Source organism: Callorhinus ursinus, unplaced genomic scaffold (assembly GCF_003265705.2).
Source record: "Callorhinus ursinus isolate GAN/ISIS: 27379988/994484 unplaced genomic scaffold, GSC_fseal_2.0 scaffold14, whole genome shotgun sequence".
Lineage (NCBI taxonomy): Eukaryota > Metazoa > Chordata > Mammalia > Carnivora > Otariidae > Callorhinus > Callorhinus ursinus.
In genome coordinates this window covers 2,211,804-2,231,720 of record NW_027397076.1, presented here as the reverse complement: position 1 = coordinate 2,231,720, position 19,917 = coordinate 2,211,804, and the positions used below count along the sequence as shown (strand labels likewise).

The 19,917-nt window shown below is 43.6% G+C and overlaps 1 protein-coding gene across 8 annotated transcripts in view; it reads right to left on the bottom strand.

The window, feature by feature from the left end:
• The window catches only part of LARGE1 (LARGE xylosyl- and glucuronyltransferase 1), a 548,382-nt gene that overhangs the window by 77,418 nt on the left and 451,047 nt on the right, over positions 1 to 19,917 (bottom strand). For all 8 annotated transcript variants that reach the window (XM_073900333.1, XM_073900329.1, XM_073900330.1 and 5 more), the window contains 2 exons: positions 11,975 to 12,087; positions 10,037 to 10,162 (listed from right to left, as the gene is read on the bottom strand). In XM_073900333.1, the coding sequence (XP_073756434.1) occupies positions 10,037 to 10,162; positions 11,975 to 12,087 (239 nt within the window). The remainder of the gene's footprint in view (positions 1 to 10,036; positions 10,163 to 11,974; positions 12,088 to 19,917) is intronic.

Below are 19,917 nucleotides of genomic sequence, written 5' to 3'. Positions count from 1 at the left end.
GTCTCAGGAATTCAGCTGAATAGGGATCAAACCATTCTGAACACCTACGAACTCAACAGGAGATCGAAGAAAAGAATAGCAACAACTCTCTGAACAGAAAAGCGACCACTTACTGGAAGGTAGGACGTACAGAGAAGTGAATCCGAGGCGATATTCGGGAGGATAGACGGCGGGGGAGGGGGCCTCCGTCGGCCGCTTCTGGCAAGTGATAGAGCCGCAGAGCACAAAATCGGAACTTTTAGAAGCCAGCTCCGCTGAGGTACTTTGCTCCAGTGGCTAAGCTGGGAGTGGAACCCTCGCGGGACGGTGTGGTCTCAGGACCCTCGGGGTCACAGAAAGACTGGGGGTGCCTGAGTGCGGCAGAGCTCCCAGGTATCGGAATGGGGAAGCCGGCTGCAGAGACGGAGCCGGGGCGCGGGCTCTCAGCTCGGGGTTGCCATAAACTGTGATCCGTGGCCCAGTCGGGCCACTGCTCCTCCAGCAGGGACCCAACAGGCGGCAGATCCGGGGAGACTCCCCTTCCTCACCCGGGAGGAGCGGCGCGGGAGCGCACCGCAGGGATCTGCTGGGTTTGGAGACTCCACACGAGGTCGGGTGCCAGAGATAGAAACGCTCGGTCACAGGCCGGGTGAGCACGGAGTGCAGCCGGAGAACAGGGAGACGGGAGTGACTGACTGCTTTTCTCTGGGGGCGCACTGAGGAGCGGGGCCCCGAGTTCTCGGCTCCTCCAGGCGGAGATTGGGAGGCCGCCATTTTCCCTCTTGTCCTCCAGAGCTGTACCAAGAGCTTGCAGGGAACAAAAGCTCCTAAGAGCAAACCCCAGCTGATTGCTTAGCCCAGACCGACAAGGGCGGGGCAATTCCGCCTCCAGCAAAGATATTTGGGAACCACGGCAACAGGCCCCTCCCCCAGAAGATCAGCACGAACAGCCAGCAAGCCAAGACCAAGTTTACCGATCAAGGAGAACGGGAGAACTCCAGTACTAGGGGAATACTGCACATGGAATTCAAGGCTTTTTTACCATGATTCATTAGTTTTTCAAAGTTGATTTTTTTAACTGTTTTTTCCTTTTTTTGAATTTTTCTTGTTCCCTTTTTCAACCAACATCAATCCCTTTTTTAAAAAAACATTTTTTATTTTTCATTTTTAGAGTCATATTTTATCCCTTCATAGCAGTTACCCTTATTTTTGGCATATATATATAAGTTGTTCTCTCTTTAAAATTTTGAGATACAGTTTCTTCTAACAGATCAAAATATACCCCAAATCACTAGTATATGCCTTTGTTCTAGTCTCCTGCCTGATCACATTCTCTCCCTTTTTTTTTTCTTTTAAATCTTCTTCTTTCTTTTTTCAAACAACTTCTTATCTTATCAATTCCTTTTATAAAATCTTTTATACTTTTCATCTTTACAGTCATCTTCCATCCCTTCATTGTATCAAACCTTATTTTGTACATATATAAGTCTTTCTTCTTTTAAAATTTTAGGAGGCACTTTCTTCTAAGAGACCAAAATATGCCCAAAATCTAGTGTGTGGCACTGATTTATGCACTAGCTTGATCATATTTGATCATATTCTGTTTTTTTTGTTTTGTTTTGTTCTGTTTTTGTTTATTTCTATCTTTTTCATTTTTTTATTCCTCTTTCTTTTTCTTTCCCTTTCTTTTCCCCTGGTTTCAGGTCTTTCCTGATTTGTATAGAGTATATTTGCTGGGGACGTTGTTAACCTGTTAGCATTTTGTTCTCTCATTCATCTATTCTCCTCTGGACAAAATGACAAGACGAAAGAAATCACCTCAGCAAAAAGAACAAGAGGTAGTACCGTCTGTCAGGGACCTACTCAATACGGACATTAGTACGATGTCGGACCTAGAGTTCAGAATCAAGACTTTAAAGATACTAGCTGGGCTTGAAAAAAGTGTGGAAGTTATTAGAGAAACCCTTTCTGGAGAAATAAAAGAACTAAAATCTAACCAAGTCGAAATCAAAAAGGCTATTAATGAGGTGCAATCAAAAATGGGGGCACTAACTGCTAGGATAAATGAGGCAGAAGAGAGAACCAGTGAAATAGAAGACCAAATGATGGAAAATAAAGAGGCTGAGAAAAAGAGAGAGAAACAACTACAGGATCACGAGGGCAGAATTCGAGAGATAAGCGATACAGTAAGATGAAACAACATTAGAATAATTGGGATCCCAGAAGAAGAAGAAAGAGAAAGAGGGGCAGAAGGTAATTTGGAGCAAATTATAGCAGAGAACTTCCCTAATGTGAGGAAGGAAATAGGCATCAAAATCCAGGAGGCACAGAGAACCCCTCTCAAAATCAATAAAAATAGGTCCACACCCCGACATCTAATAGTAAAACTTACGAGTCTCAGAGACAAAGAGAAAATCCTGAAAGCAGCTCGGGAGAAGAGATATGTAACCTACAATGGTAGAAATATTAGATTGGCAACAGACCTATCCACAGAGACCTGGCAGGCCAGAAAGGACTGGCATGATATCTTCAGAGCACTAAACGAGAAAAATATGCAGCCAAGAATACTATATCCAGTTAGGCTGTCACTGAAAATAGAAGGAGAGATAAAAAGCTTCCAGGACAAACAAAAACTAAAGGAATTTGCAAACACGAAACCAGCCCTCCAAGAAATATTGAAAGGGGTCCTCTAAGCAAAGAGAGAGCCTAAAAGCAGCATAGATCAGAAAGGAACAGAGACAATATACAGTCACAGTCACCTTACAGGCAATACAATGGCACTAAATTCATACATTTCAATAGTTACCCTGCATGTAAATAGGCTCAATGCCCCAATCAAAAGACACAGGCTATCAGATGGGATTCAAAAACAAGACCCATCAATATGCTGTCTGCAAGAGACTCATTTTAGACCCAAAGACACCCCCAGGTTGAAAGTGAGGGGGTGGAAAACCATTTACCATGCTAATGGACACCAAAAGAAAGCTGGAGTGGCAATCCTTGTATCAGACAAATTAGATCTTAAAACAAAGACTGTAATAAGTGATGAAGAAGGACACTATATCCTACTTAAAGGGTCTATTCAACAAGAAGATCTAACAACTGTAAATATCAGTGCCCCTAACATGGGAGCAGCCAATTATATAAGGCAGTTAATAACAAAAGCAAAGAAACACACTGACAACAATACATTAATAGTGGGGGACTTTAACACCCCCCCTGACTGAAATGGACAGATCATCTAAGCAAAAGATCAACAAGGAAATAAAGACTTTAAATGACACACTGGACCAAATGGACTTCACAGACATATTCAGAACATTCCATCCCAAAGCAACGGAATACACATTCTTCTCTAGTGCCCATGGAACATTCTCCAGAATTGATCACATCCTAGGTCACAAATCAGGTCTCAACTGGTACCAAAAGATTGGGATCATTCCCTGCCTATTTTCAGACCACAATGCTTTGAAACTAGAACTCAATCACAAGAGGAAAGTCGGAAAGAACTCAAAGACATGGAGGCTAAAGAGCATCCTACTAAAGAATGAATGGGTCAACCAGGAAATTAAGGACGAATTAAAAAAATTCATGGAAACCAATGAAAATGAAAACACAACTGTTCAAAATCTTTGGGATACGGCAAAGGCAGTCCTGAGAGGAAAGTATATAGCACTACAAGCCTTTCTCAAGAAACAAGAAAGGTCTCAAATACACAACCTAACCCTACACCTAAAGGAGCTGGAGAAAGAACAGCAAATAAAGCCTAAACCCAGCAGGAGAAGAGAAATAATAAAGATCAGAGCAGAAATCAATGAAATAGAAACCAAAAGAACAGTAAAACAGATCAATGAAACTAAGAGCTGGTTCTTTGAAAGAATTAACAAGATTGATAAACCCCTGGCCAGACTTATTAAAAAGAAAAGAGAAATGACCCAAATCAACAAAATCATGAATGAAAGAGGAGAGATCACAACCAACACCGAAGAAATACAAACAATTATAAGAACATATTATGAGCAACTCTATGCCAGCAAATTAGATAACCTGGAAGAAATGGGTACATTCCTAGAGATGTACCAACTACCAAAATTGAACCAGGAAGAAATAGAAAACCTGAACAGACATATAAACCCTAAGGAAATTGAAGCAGTCATCAAAAATCTCCCAACAAACAAAAGCCCAGGGCCAGACGGCTTCCGAGGGGAATTCTACCAGACATTTAAAGAAGAATTAATACCTATTCTCCTGAAACTGTTCCACAAAATAGAAATGGAAGGAAAACTTCCAAACTCATTTTATGAGGCCACCATTACCTTGATCCCAAACCCAGACAAAGACCCCATCAAAAAGGAGAATTACAGACCAATATCCTTGATGAACATGGATGCAAAAATTCTCACCAAAGTACTAGCCAATAGGATCCAACAGTACATTAAAAGGATTATTCACCACGACCAAGTGGGATTTATCACTGGGCTGCAAGTTTGGCTCAACATCTGCAAATGAAACAACGTGATACAATACATTAACAAAAGAAAGAACAAGAATCATTTGATCCTCTCAATAGGGGCAGAAAAAGCATTTGACAAAGTACAGCATCCTTTCTTGATCAAAACTCTTCAGAGTATAGGGATAGAGGGTACATACCTCAATACCATAAAAGCCATCTATGAAAAACCTACAGCCAATATCATTCTCAATGGGGAGAAGCTGAGAGTTTTTCCCCTAAGGTCAGGAACGCGGCAGGGATGTCCACTCTCACCACTGCTATTCAACATAGTATTACAAGTCCTAGCCACAGCAATCAGACAACAAAAAGAAATCAAAGGCATCCAAATCAGTAAAAAGGAAGTCAAACTCTCACTCTTTGCAGATGATATGATACTGTATGTGGAAAACCCAAAAGACTCCACCCCAAAACTGCTAGAACTCATACAGGAATTCAGTCAAGTAGCAGGATATAAAATCAATGCACAGAAATCAGTGGCATTCCTATACACCAACAACAAGACAGAAGAGAGACAAATCAAGGAGTTGATCCCATTTACAATTGCACCCAAAACCATAAGTTACCTAGGAATAAATCTGACCAGAGAGGCAAAGGATCTGTACTCAGAAAACTATAAAATACTCATGAAAGAAATAGAAGAAGACACAAAGAAATGGAAAAACGTTCCATGCTCATGGATTGGAAGAACCAACATTGTGAAGATGTCAATGCTACCTAGAGCAATCTACACATTCAATGCAATCCCCATCAAAATACCATCCATTTTTTTCAAAGAAATGGAACAAATAATCCTAAAATTTGTATGGAACCAGAAGAGACCCCGAATAGCCAGAGGAATACTGAAAAAGAAAAGCAAAGCTGGCGGCATTACAATTCCGGACTTCCTGCTCTATTACGAAGCTGTCATCATCAAGACAGTATGGTACTGGCACAAAAACAGACACATAGATCAATGGAACAGAATCGAGAGCCCAGAAATGGACCCTCAACTCTATGGTCAACTCATCTTTGACAAGCAGGAAAGAATGTCCAATGGAAAAAAGACAGTCTCTTCAACAAATGGTGTTGGGAAAATTGGACAGCCACATGCAGAAGAATGAAACTGGACCATTTCCTTACACCACACATAAAAATAGACTCCAAATGGTTGAGAGACCTAAACGTGAGACAGGAGTCCATCAAAATCCTAAAGGAGAACACAGGTAGCAACCTCTTCGACCTGAGCCGCAGCAACTTTTTCCTAGAAACATCGCCAAAGGCAAGGGAAGCCAGGGCAAAAATGAACTATTGGGATTTCATCCAGATAAAAAGCTTTTGCACAGCAAAAGAAACAGTCCACAAAACCAAAAGACAACCGACAGAATGGGAGAAAATATTCGCAAATGACATATCAGATAAAGGGCTAGTATCCAAAATCTATAAAGAACTTATCAACTCAACACCCAAAGAACAAATAATCCAACCAAGAAATGGGCAGAAGATATGAACAGACATTTTTCCAAAGAAGACATCCAAATGGCCAACAGACACATGAAAAAGTGCTCAACATCACTCCGCAACAGGGAAGTCCAAATCAAAACCTCAATGAGATACCACCTCATAGCAGTCAGAATTGCTAAAATTAACAAGTCAGGGAAGGACAGATGTTGGCGGGGATGTGGAGAAAGGGGAACCCTCCTACACGGTTGGTGGGAATGCAAGCTGGTGCAACCACTCTGGAAAACAGTATGGAGGTTCCTCAAACAGTTGAAAATAGACCTACCCTACGATCCAGCAATTGCACTACTGGGTATTTACCACAAAGATATAAAGATACAAAGGTAGGGATCTGAAGGGGTACATGCACCCCGATGTTTATAGCAGCAATGTCCACGATAGCCAAACTGTGGAAACAGCCAAGATGTCCATCGACAGATGAATGGATAAAGAAGATGTGGTATATATACACAATGGCATATTATGCAGCCATCAAAAGGAATGAGAGCTTGCCATTTGCAACGACGTGCATGGAACTGGAGGCTGTTATGCTGAGTGAAATAAGTCAATCAGAGAAAGACATGTATCATATGACCTCACTGATATGAGGAATTCTTAATCTCAGGAAACAAACTGAGGGTTGCTGGAGTGGTGGGGGTTGGGAGGGATGGGGTGGCTGGGTGATAGACATTGGGGAGGGTATGTGCTATGGTGAGCGCTGTGAATTGTGCAAGACTGTTGAATCACAGATCTGTACTTCTGAAACAAATAATGCAACATATGTTAAGAAAAAAGAAAAAGAAGATAGCAGGAGGGGACGAATGAAGGGGGGTAAGTCGGAGAGGGAGACGAACCATGAGAGACAACGGACTCTGAAAAACAAACAGGGTTCTAGAGGGGAGGGGGGCGGGGGGATGGGTTAGCCTGGTGATGGGTATTAAAGAGGGCACGTTCAGCGTGGAGCACTGGGTGTTATGCACAAACAGTGAATCATGGAAGATGACATCAAAAACTAATGATGTAATGTATGGTGATTAACATAACAATAAAAAATACTGTTTGATCTAAATAGGTCTATTTGCCTTTGAGAATCTCTTGTTCCTCCATCCTTTTAATTCTCTTTTATTCTTACACATAAATATTTATGTTTTATATCTGACAAGTCTAATACCTGAATTCTTTGCTATTTACTTCTACAGTTTCTGCCCTTTCTTATGGTGGTTTATTTCCCCATGTGTTTAGATTACCGAATGAGAAATTATTTTTCTTGAAACTTGACCTAAAGAAATCATTGAAGTCTTTCTTGTTTTTGAGAGTATTCTTCTAGATTAGATTTCTGTTTATTTCTGCCAGGTGCCTGCCACATTTTCATGTTTCTTCTATTTCTGTCCCACACATATAAATTTCAGCCCCCCAAATAATGAGCACAAACTTGAAATGAGAAATTCTCAGGGGAAACATGTCTCTCTTACTTTACCTAAAGCCAAGGATAAAACATATAAGAATGTTTTATTAAGATCTCTATCATGTTCTCCTACGGATATTTTTAAACTTGTTATCCACTGAGGATATCGCTTTTCCTGGATCCTGACTTTTGGCAAGCATCTTTTGTTTTTCTTGGGGTTGGGACTCAAATTCCCACTCATAGCCTTTTAATAGAATGGTTATACACATGGTTTGCCTGACTTGGATTTAGGCCTAATGTCCCAGTGTCACTAAAAATTGCATTCCTTTGTTTGAATTATATAGTAAATTATATAGTTTTTTAGTAAATTATTTTTAAGCCAGGCCTCTAGCTCCTAAGGATCAGCAAATAGCCAGCAAATGTCAGATCCAGTTGCTTTTTGCTTATCCTTCTGGATCCATACTTTATTATTGTTTCTGGTCTCTGCTTACTTCCTTTACTTTATGGACTGACCGACTATGCTTTCAAATCCTAAAAAATTTTTTTATCCAGTACTTTTTGGTGTTCTGTACAGGGTTGATTTTATTTTCCTCACCTTTAAACTTCTAGTTCATGACAGTCTTGGAAATATTCCTCAGTATATCATATATTTTCCTCATGTCTAAGAAATACACGACATAGTGAAGGAGCTGCATAAATGTTGATTGAAAGAATGAATGATGGAGGTACTTCTGTTTTAAATACTTTCTAATATTTTGTAATGCAGTAAAAAAAACAAAAAACAAAAAAAAGTTCGTTCTTTTTGACTATGTCATTTCAATCCTGGAAAGCTGTGAATTTTAGACTGTTCATTACAACACAGTTTATATTTGTGAAAATTTGAAAACAACTAAAGTAAAAGGAATGGCTTGGTAACAGAAGAGTACAAAATTCTATGTGTGTTACGACTATAAATAAGAGGCAACACACACACATGTGGACATGGCCAGAAGCCACTTGGAAAAGATGGATTTATTCGGAAAGCAAGGTCTGGGTTCCTTTTTCCTTTAAAAACTTTCAAATGATTGTTACTGCATGGACATGTGGGCAATGGCTATACATTTTAAATGACATCAACTCCCTATGGTTGCATGTGTCTACTTCCCGTTTGATACAGCCAGAGAGGCAAACACACTTGCTGTCAGACAGGCCTGGGTTCAAGTCCTTCTTCTGTTACTTACCAGCGGAGGTCAGTTCCTCATGCCTCCCACTGTAGGTAGGAAATTCTGACACACCCTTTAATTCTGGGCTCAGCCAACAGGATATTAGCTGCAAGGACTCAAGTTTTCTTTGCAAGCACTAAAAATTCTTCTCCTACCTCTGTTTTGCTATGAGAATGAGTTGGACTGGCCTGTTCATGGGACATGGGAGACACCGGAGGAGGGCCAAGATGTCCTAGCCACCAGCCATCGGATCTGAAGCTGACCACAGACACTTGGTTAAACCAGTGAAAATCAGACGGCCGCCGGCCCACCTGCAGACTCCTCAGCTAAACAAATGGTTGTTGATTTAAGCCACTGTTAGAACAGCTTGTTGTGCAGCATTAACTATGGCAGCAGATAACTTGTACATGCTGTCTTCCTCACTGTGGGGGGTGGGCCCAAAGGCTCCCCATCCAGGCCATCAAATGTGGGGTCTCCCGATCGGGGGGGGGGGTGGGACGGCAGCTAGAGACTCAGGCGGTGAAAGGATTCGCCTGAGGCAGAACAAAGGCGACTGAAGTTTACTGAATACACGGCAAGGGAGTGACGGGCAGAATGCAGAACAGAGGCTGTGCTGTCTGCCAGGAGGCAGTGGTGGGCACTCTAGTTAAGGGGGAAGGTGAGGAGGTACGGGGACGTCTGGAATTTTCCTTCTTTAGTACCTGTGTCCAGGTGTCAGGAACCCATTGGTCAGCTAGGGCTTACAGATATTTTGAGGTGGGTCACCTAGCGGGCCTGTTTGTATTCAGCCAGGGGGTTGAGGGGGGTGGGTGTCACTGTGGGCCCTTCTACCTTCTTCGGGTTTCCATGGTTCAAGCTGGTTGCTTCCGGGCCCTACCGCTATGTCTGGTACCTAGAGACTGATGACGAAGGCTTCTGTGTCACTGTCACTGATACGTGAGGTGGAACGAGATGTCTGGTGCCCCCCCCCACTCACCACCACGGCCCCGGGCAGGTGTATTCACATTCCTCTCCTCACCTGTGTCTCTCCTCTGGCCGCGGACAACTTGAACGTAGGAAAGGAAGTTATTCTATCTATGACGCCTGGCACAGGGTAGTCCCTCAATAAATGTTTTTGTTTGAATTAAATGACTGGATTTGGGGAGCTGATATGAACCAAAACAGCCGGCAGCAGGTGGCAAGAAGAATCACCAGGCAAGCTGGTTCTTAGGCAGGGAGGGAGGCCTTATGCTTTCCAGAAAGCCCAAACAAGAGGGGGAAAAAAAAAAAAACAAAGGAGAAAAGCACATTCTTTCTGCTCTTCTACGCCCTTCTCTCTCTCACCACACTGCACACAAAGCTCAGAACCATTCATCCCCCTGAAAAGCCCTCCCTAGCCGGCCCCCCTGTGCCCCGGCGGGACACCCCTCTCCCCCTCCGCGGGACTGCCCCAACACCCACCGCAGCCTGGCCTTCCTCTACCTTCAGATCAGACACATCCCTGTAGCATTGCTCAGAGCGGGTGTGGTCCGACAGCTGCACGTTCCAGAAGCAGGGGAGCGGATACACGAGGAAGGGGTTCTGTTTGATGACGGCATTGAAAATATCCTGGGAGAGAAAAGCCAGACACGGTCAAAACAGCTGGGTTTCACCTATGATGCCAACTCTCAAGGCACAGAGCTCTTCCTGGGCAAGGGCCTCCCTCGAGCCCCCTGCTCGCAACACAGGCTGGCTTGCACTGTGGGGCATTCCCATCTCTAGGACCAAGCAGTTGTGTTTGGACAGATATGGGGGAACGCCCCACACTGACTTGACATTCATGGGCTCTACTGGTCCCCAGAAGGCGTCATCAGGGAAGCGGATGTGGGAGCAGACAGGGAGTCTTTCCCACCTGAGCTGGCAGATGTTAAATGAAGTCACTTTTCTGCCTCTCTTCCCACCTCATCGAGGTGTCATCCATCCCAAGCCTCCAGGAGAGGAAACTGCATGATGACAAGTGGCTCCACTCACTCAGGGGCTGAGACAAATTACAGAGCTGTTTCAGCAGCGCTTCCTGGGGCTTTTGGCGGACTCGATGATGGATGCGCCTTGTTTTCCTGTAGGGCCAAGGTGCCCACTCGGCCACGCGCACTCCCCACCTCCAAATCCAACTGCGACTTTTCTAGGGAGGCTTCCCTTCTTTCGGGCTTTTCTCCAAGCTTTTGCTGCACCAGGCCATACTTATTAACTAGCTGCTGATAGGTGGTGCCGGGAGGTGAATTATGTGCCTTCGCAGGAGGAGATGCCTGGATAAAGTATCCTCCTTGGACACAGACATGCAATTGCTAGCTTTTGGGGACACACTTGAGTCACTGTGACCTAACTTAAAAAATGATGATGGAGGACAATTTTCCCTTCAGGTTTAAAACAGCTACCTGGGTAATTTTTAACTCATTCATTATACCAGATCTCATGTTTGAAAAAAGGAAATTAGTTTCTGGCTGCTTGGGAAATACTGAATAATAACCATGCTTAAAAAAAAATAGCAAAGTAACCCTATAGAGTTTCTTGCTTCCTCTGTATTAGAAAGCTTGGCAAAAATACAATGAATCAGACCACTGAACTTGGAGCAAAAACATATGGGAGTGGGCTTGCTTTTTGGGTGAACAGGAAAGGATAAAAATGCAGAGGACCCAGAGAAGTCTTGTCTCCATTTCAACACGACCAGCTATACCACAGGGAGCTCAAAGTCTAAAAGTGTGACCCTAGTAGAGCCAAGGTCAAAGGCTCGGGGACCTGCACTTTCCACCAAAAAATGAGACATGGGATTTTGATGAATTTATGTTAATGGTTTGGTGGAGCGCAAAGACTTTTTCAGATTGCCTGGATTAGAAGCCGGTTATTCCAGCCAGGCAGTTTGTCCCTTCCATTTAAATGCATTTCCCTTGAGGATAAGGTCATAGCACCGGTTCTCAAGAAAAGGTGCTGCTGTAAAAGTGAGAAGAGGAAAATGAAATCCTGTCTGGGAAATAGGCTGTGGTTTTCTGGGTTCACAGGGAGCAAGACCTACGCACCCCATACCCAGATGGAGACGGTGACCTCCGCTTAGCACATCAGATTGTCATTTACTTATCGGTCTGCTTCAATAAACTATGAGCTCTCTGAGGCCAAAGACTGCATCCTTCATTCATGTCTGCAATCCTAGTTCTGAACATCGTCCCTGGCACACAGTGCATGCAGTGAAAGGCTGCTGAACGCACAGATGAATTCACAACCAAGTTCCACTGTTGTCTCAGACAGGCAAGCCTAAGGCAGACCGATCCCAGGGCACGGTCACACAGTCGGTGGAAAAATCAACCAGACCCATATACTTCCAGGCTTCTTTGAGAAACAGCTCAAGGGTACTCAGGAATAACTCTACCTTCTAGCCTGCCTACTCACCTGGTCAGCTAAGGAGGTGGAGAGCATGCCCATCAGCTCCCTCTCTGCGGTCAGCCTCCACATCTGCTCCCATTTCATCTTCCGTAGCTTATCCAGAAGCAGCAGGATCACTCCTGGGTAACAGCAGAGGAGGGAGGAGGGAAAATCAACAGTGAGACGCAGAACCAGGCACACACCTGTCCACGGTTTGGAGACAAACACACGTGGGTTCCATCCCAGGCTCTGCCAGGGACACATTCTCTCTGAAATGTCCTCATTGTATGGAGAACGTTACAACAGCCTCAAAGGCTGTTGCAAACACTATGCGAGACGGGCAAAATAGCCTAGCACTTTTTGGAGATAGGATGGTGGGGATGGTCGCGCAACCACGCGAACGTACTTAATGCTTCTGAACTGTACACTTAAAGATGGTTAAAAGGTTACCCCAAAGATACAAATGTAGGGATCCGAAGGGGTACGTGCACCCTGATGTTTATAGCAGCAATGTCCACAATAGCCAAACTGTGGAAAGAGCGAAGATGTCCATCGACAGATGAATGGATAAAGAAGATGTGGTGTATATATATATATATATGTGTATATATATATATATATATACATACATACATACATACATACACAATGGAATATTATGCAGCCATCAAAAGGAATGAGATCTTGCCATTTGCAACGACGTGCATGGAACTGGAGGCTGTTATGCTGAGTGAAATAAGTCAATCAGAGAAAGACATGTATCATATGACCTCACTGATATGAGGAATTCTTAATCTCAGGAAACAAACTGAGGGTTGCTGGAGTGGTGGGGGTTGGGAGGGATGGGGTGGCTGGGTGATAGACATTGGGGAGGGTATGTGCTATGGTGAGCGCTGTGAATTGTGCAAGACTGTTGAATCACAGATCTGTACCTCCGAGACAAATAATGCAATATATGTTAAGAAAAAAAGAAAAGAAGATAGGAGGGGAAGAATGAAAGGGGAGTATGTCAGAGGGGGAGACAAACCATGAGAGACGATGGACTCTGAAAAACAGACTGAGGGTTCTAGAGGGGAGGGGGTGGGGCGATGGGTTAGCCTGGTGATGGGTATTAAGGAGGGCACATTCTGCGTGGAGCACTGGGTGTTATGCACAAACAATGAATCGTGGAACACTACATCAAAAACTAATGATGTAATATACGGTGATTAACATAACAATAAAAATAAAAAACTAATGATGTATGGTGATTAACATAACAATAAAAAAATTTTAAAAAAGATGGTTAAACGGGTACATTTATGCCATGCATATTTTACCACACTCATTTTAAAAAGAGCCTAATAATGCACCTGATATGTACTACATTCCCTATAAGCATTAGGTTCTTCCCTGTTCTTTTTCCCCCCAGAGATATGACAACCAACCAGGTTTAGCTGATGGAAGGTGTTTGCACAACCTGTGCCATTTATCTTTATGGATAAAAAGCAGCTCCCCTGTAATTTTATTCTAGGTAAGTCTGGCCAATTGGCTTTGCATTTATCGACAAGCCATAGCAGCTTGTTGCAGTGTCCCTGATTTCCAAGGTCTTCTCTGGTCCCCATGGCCAACACAGATGTAAACTACAGTGAAGGCAGTGCTGATGCTGGTCTTGAAGATGAGCTCCATTTTTGTTTTGTTTTGTTAGTTTTCACGGGGAGGGACCTGGGTCCATGGGGGACTGTGTAGCGAGAGGAAACTGTCACTGTACACCCTTCTGTTATTTTTTTAAAATGTAAAAAAACAAACAAAACAAAACACAACAAGAATGAAATTTATCACTCAGGCAAAAATGAACTAGTGAAAGTCTAAAAAGAAAAGCAGATTTTGGCTTTGCTGGATGACTCAGAAGCATGCCCACTCCCAGTTCAGTTGGAGCATGCAGAGAATGCCCAGAGCGGGGAACATGAGGAGCCAAGAGAATCTCCCTGCAGGTCACTGCAGTTAATTTGGGGGATGGAATTGTAGCACCCATGGGCCCCCAGATCAATCCTGCTCAGTATGCTTAGTGGAGATAGTGGAGAAAACTCCAGGCAGCTGACGAATGATCTTAGTTGATACTCAGTACATACATCACTAACATTTTTGGAAAGAACCCGATTTCCCAAATCACACATAAATGTCAACTCTGAGACTTTTTTAAACCCGATTCCAGTGGCACATATTTGGAGTAAAAATAAAGTCACTGTTTCGTCCAAGGTGTTTGGTCTGGTAAAGTTGAAATAAAAAATATACATGGTAATGGTAAGCATGGGGTAAAATACACGGATCTGAACTCGTAAGTCAATCGTAAGTCAAAAGGTCAAATTACCTCTTTTGCATACCTCCTTTGTGGTTTGCTAGGTTTTGCACACATCTTTTCACTTATCGCTCACAAGATCATTACAGACTAGATGTCGTCATCCTTATTTTACATGTGGGTAAACTGAGGGGCTAAGTCAGACACTTGAACAATTCACAGTATCAGAGAGGCTACAGCAGATTCGAACTCAGATCTGCCTGGCTCCAAAGCCAGTGCATCTTCATCTACACCACACAGACCGGAGCCCCAACACTGGAGCCCTGTGACTCAGGCCAAGATTTTTGCCTTTTGTGACTTTTGGTTTCTGTATGTGTAAAATGAGAAAAATGCTACTTGCCCTGTGCAACTCAGAAGCGGTTATGCCCCCTAGTGGTAGGCTAGCAAAGGTTTGACCACAAGCTCTCCAGGGGAAAAAACTGAAACTTGATTGGTAGCATTTGCTGATCCCCATGGTGTAAATACTCCCAACATGGTTAATTCAAGCTACCAATGTGATGTCACCGGACACCCAGTTGGGAAGAAATGCCCACAATTGACACCCCCCAGCCCCCACCCCCAAGTCAGTGCAAATTGCTCTAGCACACCACTGAAAGTGTTCATGGAAGCAGTTTTAGAAATAGTGAAATTCACCATAAGCATAGTACTTGCTTCTTTTGGGGAGAAAGAAAAGAAAAATTTACAAAGTTACAAACCAAGAGAAAACAGTGACGGATTCAAAAAATCGATTCCAGTCACACATGTAAAAGAATGTCCTTAAATCTTACTGCAGAAACTAAATCTAATTAGGTTGGAGAGATGCTCTCATATACAGAGAAAATGGGGAGGGGTGGAAGCCATAAACAGTGATGGAAGATATTAATGCACATTTTGAAGTCTCTAGAGGTGTCGACAGATCTATCAGTCTCAGGGGACTGAACTGAGAATTGATGCTTTTAAATGGTGTTAAAACTTGGCAAGTCCTCTGTGGCCGATGGGATCCCACCCTGTGTACCAGACTTGTTGAATAGAGGCGGGTGTCTAGAACAGAAGCCTAAATGCAGAAACATGGGGTTATTCTCCTGGTTCCCCAGCCTTTTCCTTTGTGTGATGTTAATTTTTAAAAGCATGAACTCTTTCAAACCAACAGGAAAGTCTTGAAACTAAAATGACAAATACCCACCACCCGTTTCATAAATGCGAGTAATGTATTGCCACATTTGCTGTGAATAATACAACATGATGGATAAATCAAAAGCTCCTTCATCTTACTCGGGCTCTCCCTTTCTCAAGGGTAACCACTACCCCGAGGGGGCTGGGTTTCACTTCCACGCATGCGTTCATAGTTTTATTCTCTATGCATGTATTAATCAACAATCTATGGGGCTTTGTCTCAGAGTGCCTACCTTCCATTCTCATTTCCAAACCTTTCACCCAATGTCTGTCTTTTAAGACTTAAAAGCATGTGAAAATTTCAATATCTAGCCTATTCTTTGCCATCACTTCACTCATTGTATAAACAGACCACACGTTATTTATGTATTTCCCGACTGAACGGCATTTTGGCTGCTTCCTACGTTTCTCCTATTATAAGCAATGCTGCAATACGCATCCTAATCCTGATTTGTTGGGCACACGTCTGAGAGCTTATCTGGGGTACAGCCTCCAAAGTGGTACAAGGATTACTGTGTTGAGGGTGCTGCTTGCCCCGAAACATCTCGAACTTCTCCATCTTCCTCCTTTCTTACATTCAGACCATCATGGGTCCTATGGATTCTACATGTAAATCGGCTTTTGCATCTCTTCCTTTTCTGACTCATTCAGTAGTTATTTATTGGGCATCTATGTGGTGCAAACAACTGAAATAGACTTGTGCGGGTTATTTGTCTCTACCTTTCCCAATTTCATGGGTTTCATTCAAAACAGTAATTCAACATATATTAACTGGATGGAAAACATTCAGTCTTGGCCAGGCCCATCTGCGGAAGACACGCAAACCATCATAATTCAAGTGGACACTGAGGATGTGCCCTGCTTTATTAAGGGAATGCAGGAGGGAGGCCTCAGTCAGCCAGGATCCAGGGCAAGGACCAGGCCAGGCAGACAAGGTGGGGACGTCTATAGAGCCATGTAGGGACAAAGGCAGAGCAGCAGGATGGGGCATGCAGGAACTGGGGTGTGTGATGGTGGGATGGATGAAATAGAGCGCTTTGGGGCAAATGTCAGGAGGTGACCCCAAGCAAGTGAGCAGGGAATGCGTCAGGAAGGGCTTGTACCTGTGCAAAAGATACGCTTTCCAAGAATTTTCGTGTCATTTCTTACACAAAAAATGATATCCTTCTAACTTGCTTGTGGCTGGAAGGGCTGATTCAAGGGTCCCTGCTGCCCCAGGCCCCATTCACGGCTGAAGGGATCACTATTTTGGCACATCTGTCACCCACGTGTGCCACACTGGATGGAAAGTCCTGCTCAGGGCACCCGGGAGCTAGTGAAGGACTTTGAGCAAGAGTGACCACAACTGAATCTGTTTCGGAAAAGCCAACCTAAAATGTTGCTCTATCAGGTCACTTCACAGGCTCAAAGGCCTCTCGTATCTTAGGCAGTCTAAAGAACAAGCTGTAATTCCTTAGCTGGGCACACCAAGCCCATCTTGCCATGATTTACCGTTTTTCCTTCCAACAGACTATTCCTTCCAGCAAAACTGGCACGATGGCACTTTGCCACTTAACCACCTCTTTCTTTGCAAACTTGACAAGCCCATATGCAGTTTTAGAATCCCAGAATGTTTACTAAACGTACTACTGTCCATTCCCTGATTCAATCAGAATCCAAAACAAAACAAAAAAAATTCATGTTACAAAGCTTATGAACTCCACTGTCAGCTTCTGTATTCAAGAGCTTCCATGTTTATCCTCTTCTGACTCCACAACATCCTTAGAAAGAAGACAGGCTGGTCATTATTATCACTGCTGGGCAGATGTGGGAAGTGAGGTGCTAAGAAGTAAGGTGACTCTCCAATGTCGTGGTTATTGCTTCTCACAGCCCCATCTGGGAAAGGGTCTTCACCTTATAATGTTAGAACTAATGAAGACTGCATCATCCTCCCTGTCAGTAGAATCTATGGGATATATGTCTCAGTGCTTTTTTTTTTTTTTAAGATTTTAAGTGATCTATACACCCAATGTGGGGCTCAAACTTACAACCCCAAGACCAAGAGTCACACGCTCTACTAACTGAGCCAGGCAGGCGCCCCGTCTCGAAGTTTTGAAGGACTGCCTCATGTAAACATGAATGCCAAACGTGTACTTGGCCAACGCAGGCCAGCCTGAGCTCATGGGAATCAGGGCTCCCAGGACCCACCACCTGGCCAGATGTGAGCTTCTCTTGACATGTCAAACAAACCAGTGGGGCCCCTGCCTGGTCTCTAATCATGGGGTGTGCATTCGGAAGTTATTTCTTCTATAATTCATTTACAGGTGTGTTTTGAGCACCTCCTATTATTCACTGGGATAGCTGGTGACTTAGCTGCTCTTAGGGAGCAAGGCCTAATGAGGAAGGGAGATGGGTAACCAAGAAAATGCAAACACTGTGACAGATATGAGATGAGGTAAGAAGCACGGGAGCCGGTACCGGGAAACAGACTGTGATGTGAGTGTGGAGGGAAGCATTAGGGAAAAGCTTCCTGAAATAAATGGTGTCCAAGCTGAAAGCTAAAGGATGCAGAGGGTCACCTACGTAAAGGTCAGGCCAGACAGGTGCGTCCCTTCAGGGCTGTGAATGCCTATCAGGCAGCAAATATTTTCCACCACGTTTGAACAGCAGACCTTAAAAGGTAATGACCCATTTCCCCCTCTTTGCCCAAAAGATGAAAATTAAAAAGTGGCCACATAAAATTTTCTAACATGGGTGAAAACATTTGTCTTTGCTCATAAATCTATAATTAACCACAGGTTATTCGTACAATAAATATCCCCATATCCTCGCGCTGAGGCCGCAGAATGGATTCTGGGAACACAGGTGTCTCTGTAACTAACATGGAAGAGGAAGCTGTATGTGGAAACCCCAAGGTTTTCCAAGTGGACTTGAAAACAAAAGCTCTGGGTTTGAGTCCTGACATTATCTCTCACCAGCAATATCTCTTGAGAAAAGTCACCGGGATTCTGAGCCCCAGTTCCTTCTCTGTAATTTGGGGACAATCCTACATTAATTCCAACATGGTTATGTGGACTTTATTTTTAATTTTTTTAAAAGATTTTATTTATTTATATGACAGAGAGAGAGCAAGAGAGCACAAGCAGGGGAGCAGCAGGCAGAGGGAGAAGCAGGCCCCGCTGAGCAGGGAGCCCAATGCAGGACTTGATCCCAGGACCCTGGGACCATGACCTGAGCCAAAGGCAGACGCCCAACTGACTGAGCCACCCAGGCGCCCCAACTATGAGGACTTTAAAAAAAAAAAGTGTATCTTTAAAAGTAGCTGGTATATGCCATGATCTATTCTCTCCTACCTCAAAGTAAAAATTCCACAATATTAAGAAGTATCTAGAACGGTATGCACAATGCTCAACTGAGAAATAATAATTGATAATATACATGCATACCCAATAATTCACTTGGCAGCCTGAATCCACGCATCTTTCTAAAAATCTTTAAAATCCCCTTGTGTGTGGAATGCCCCGGACACTTAAAAATTCTGAAGTATCTGCAAGCCCATATTCCTTCTTAGTCTTCTCTCAAATAGGCAGCTTATGGTATCATAACCAGCATGATTAGGCGGTCCCTCGGGGTTTGTTAACTGGTATGACCCACAGGAAGAAAAAACATAATAAAGGGAAGAAAATCTACCACAAGCAAAATTATGTGCAACAAGGATGTTCCTAAGCAGCTAAAAGAAGTCTGCGCACACTGTTAAATATAATCACACAGATATGAGAGAATCTGCCTGTTTCTTCAAAGGTTAGGAGTTTGCTCACAGATTGTACAAGAGCCGAAAAACAACATTTCTGAGAGAAACATAACTCTAGCTGTTTACTGACCTCCCTCCTATGGTGCTGGGGGGATACCTAATTAATGGTTGTAAAGGCCTTTGAAAATGGGAAGTGGTACATAAAAGCTTATAAATAACAGTTACAGAAACTATACATTTCCTCATTAAGGTGTCTAATTATCACTCACTCTACTTGCGTAATTCCCACTAGAATGAGTACAAATTATGTGCATGCATGCAATGTGGGAGCAAGCTTTTTCAGTGACTGCAGGTTAAAATGATGCAAATGGGCTCCTTCTGAAATTGGACCCTTTCGAGCTCCAGCGACACAGATTTGGCTTTGCAGTGCTTGCCCTGAGTCAGACTCTGACACTAAACTCTCCTGCTGCCAGGGGGTTGCTGGTGCCAAAAAAGCTCGACTTTGGCCTTTGCCTGGCATTCGCTGCTGCATGATCCACCCATTTCCATCCTTGCTGCTGGGGGTCTGGGAGCCTGGGGTGAGCCCTTCGCCCTGGAGGTCAGCACTCTGCACACAGACAGCATGCCTTCGATGTGACAGGGACTCCCAACAGAGCTGGCTGGGAGGCATGGGGACGGCAGGGCTTTACCTCCAGCTGTTGTGCTGGGAGCATAAGAGACCAGCACTAAATAAATCAATGAATAAATAAG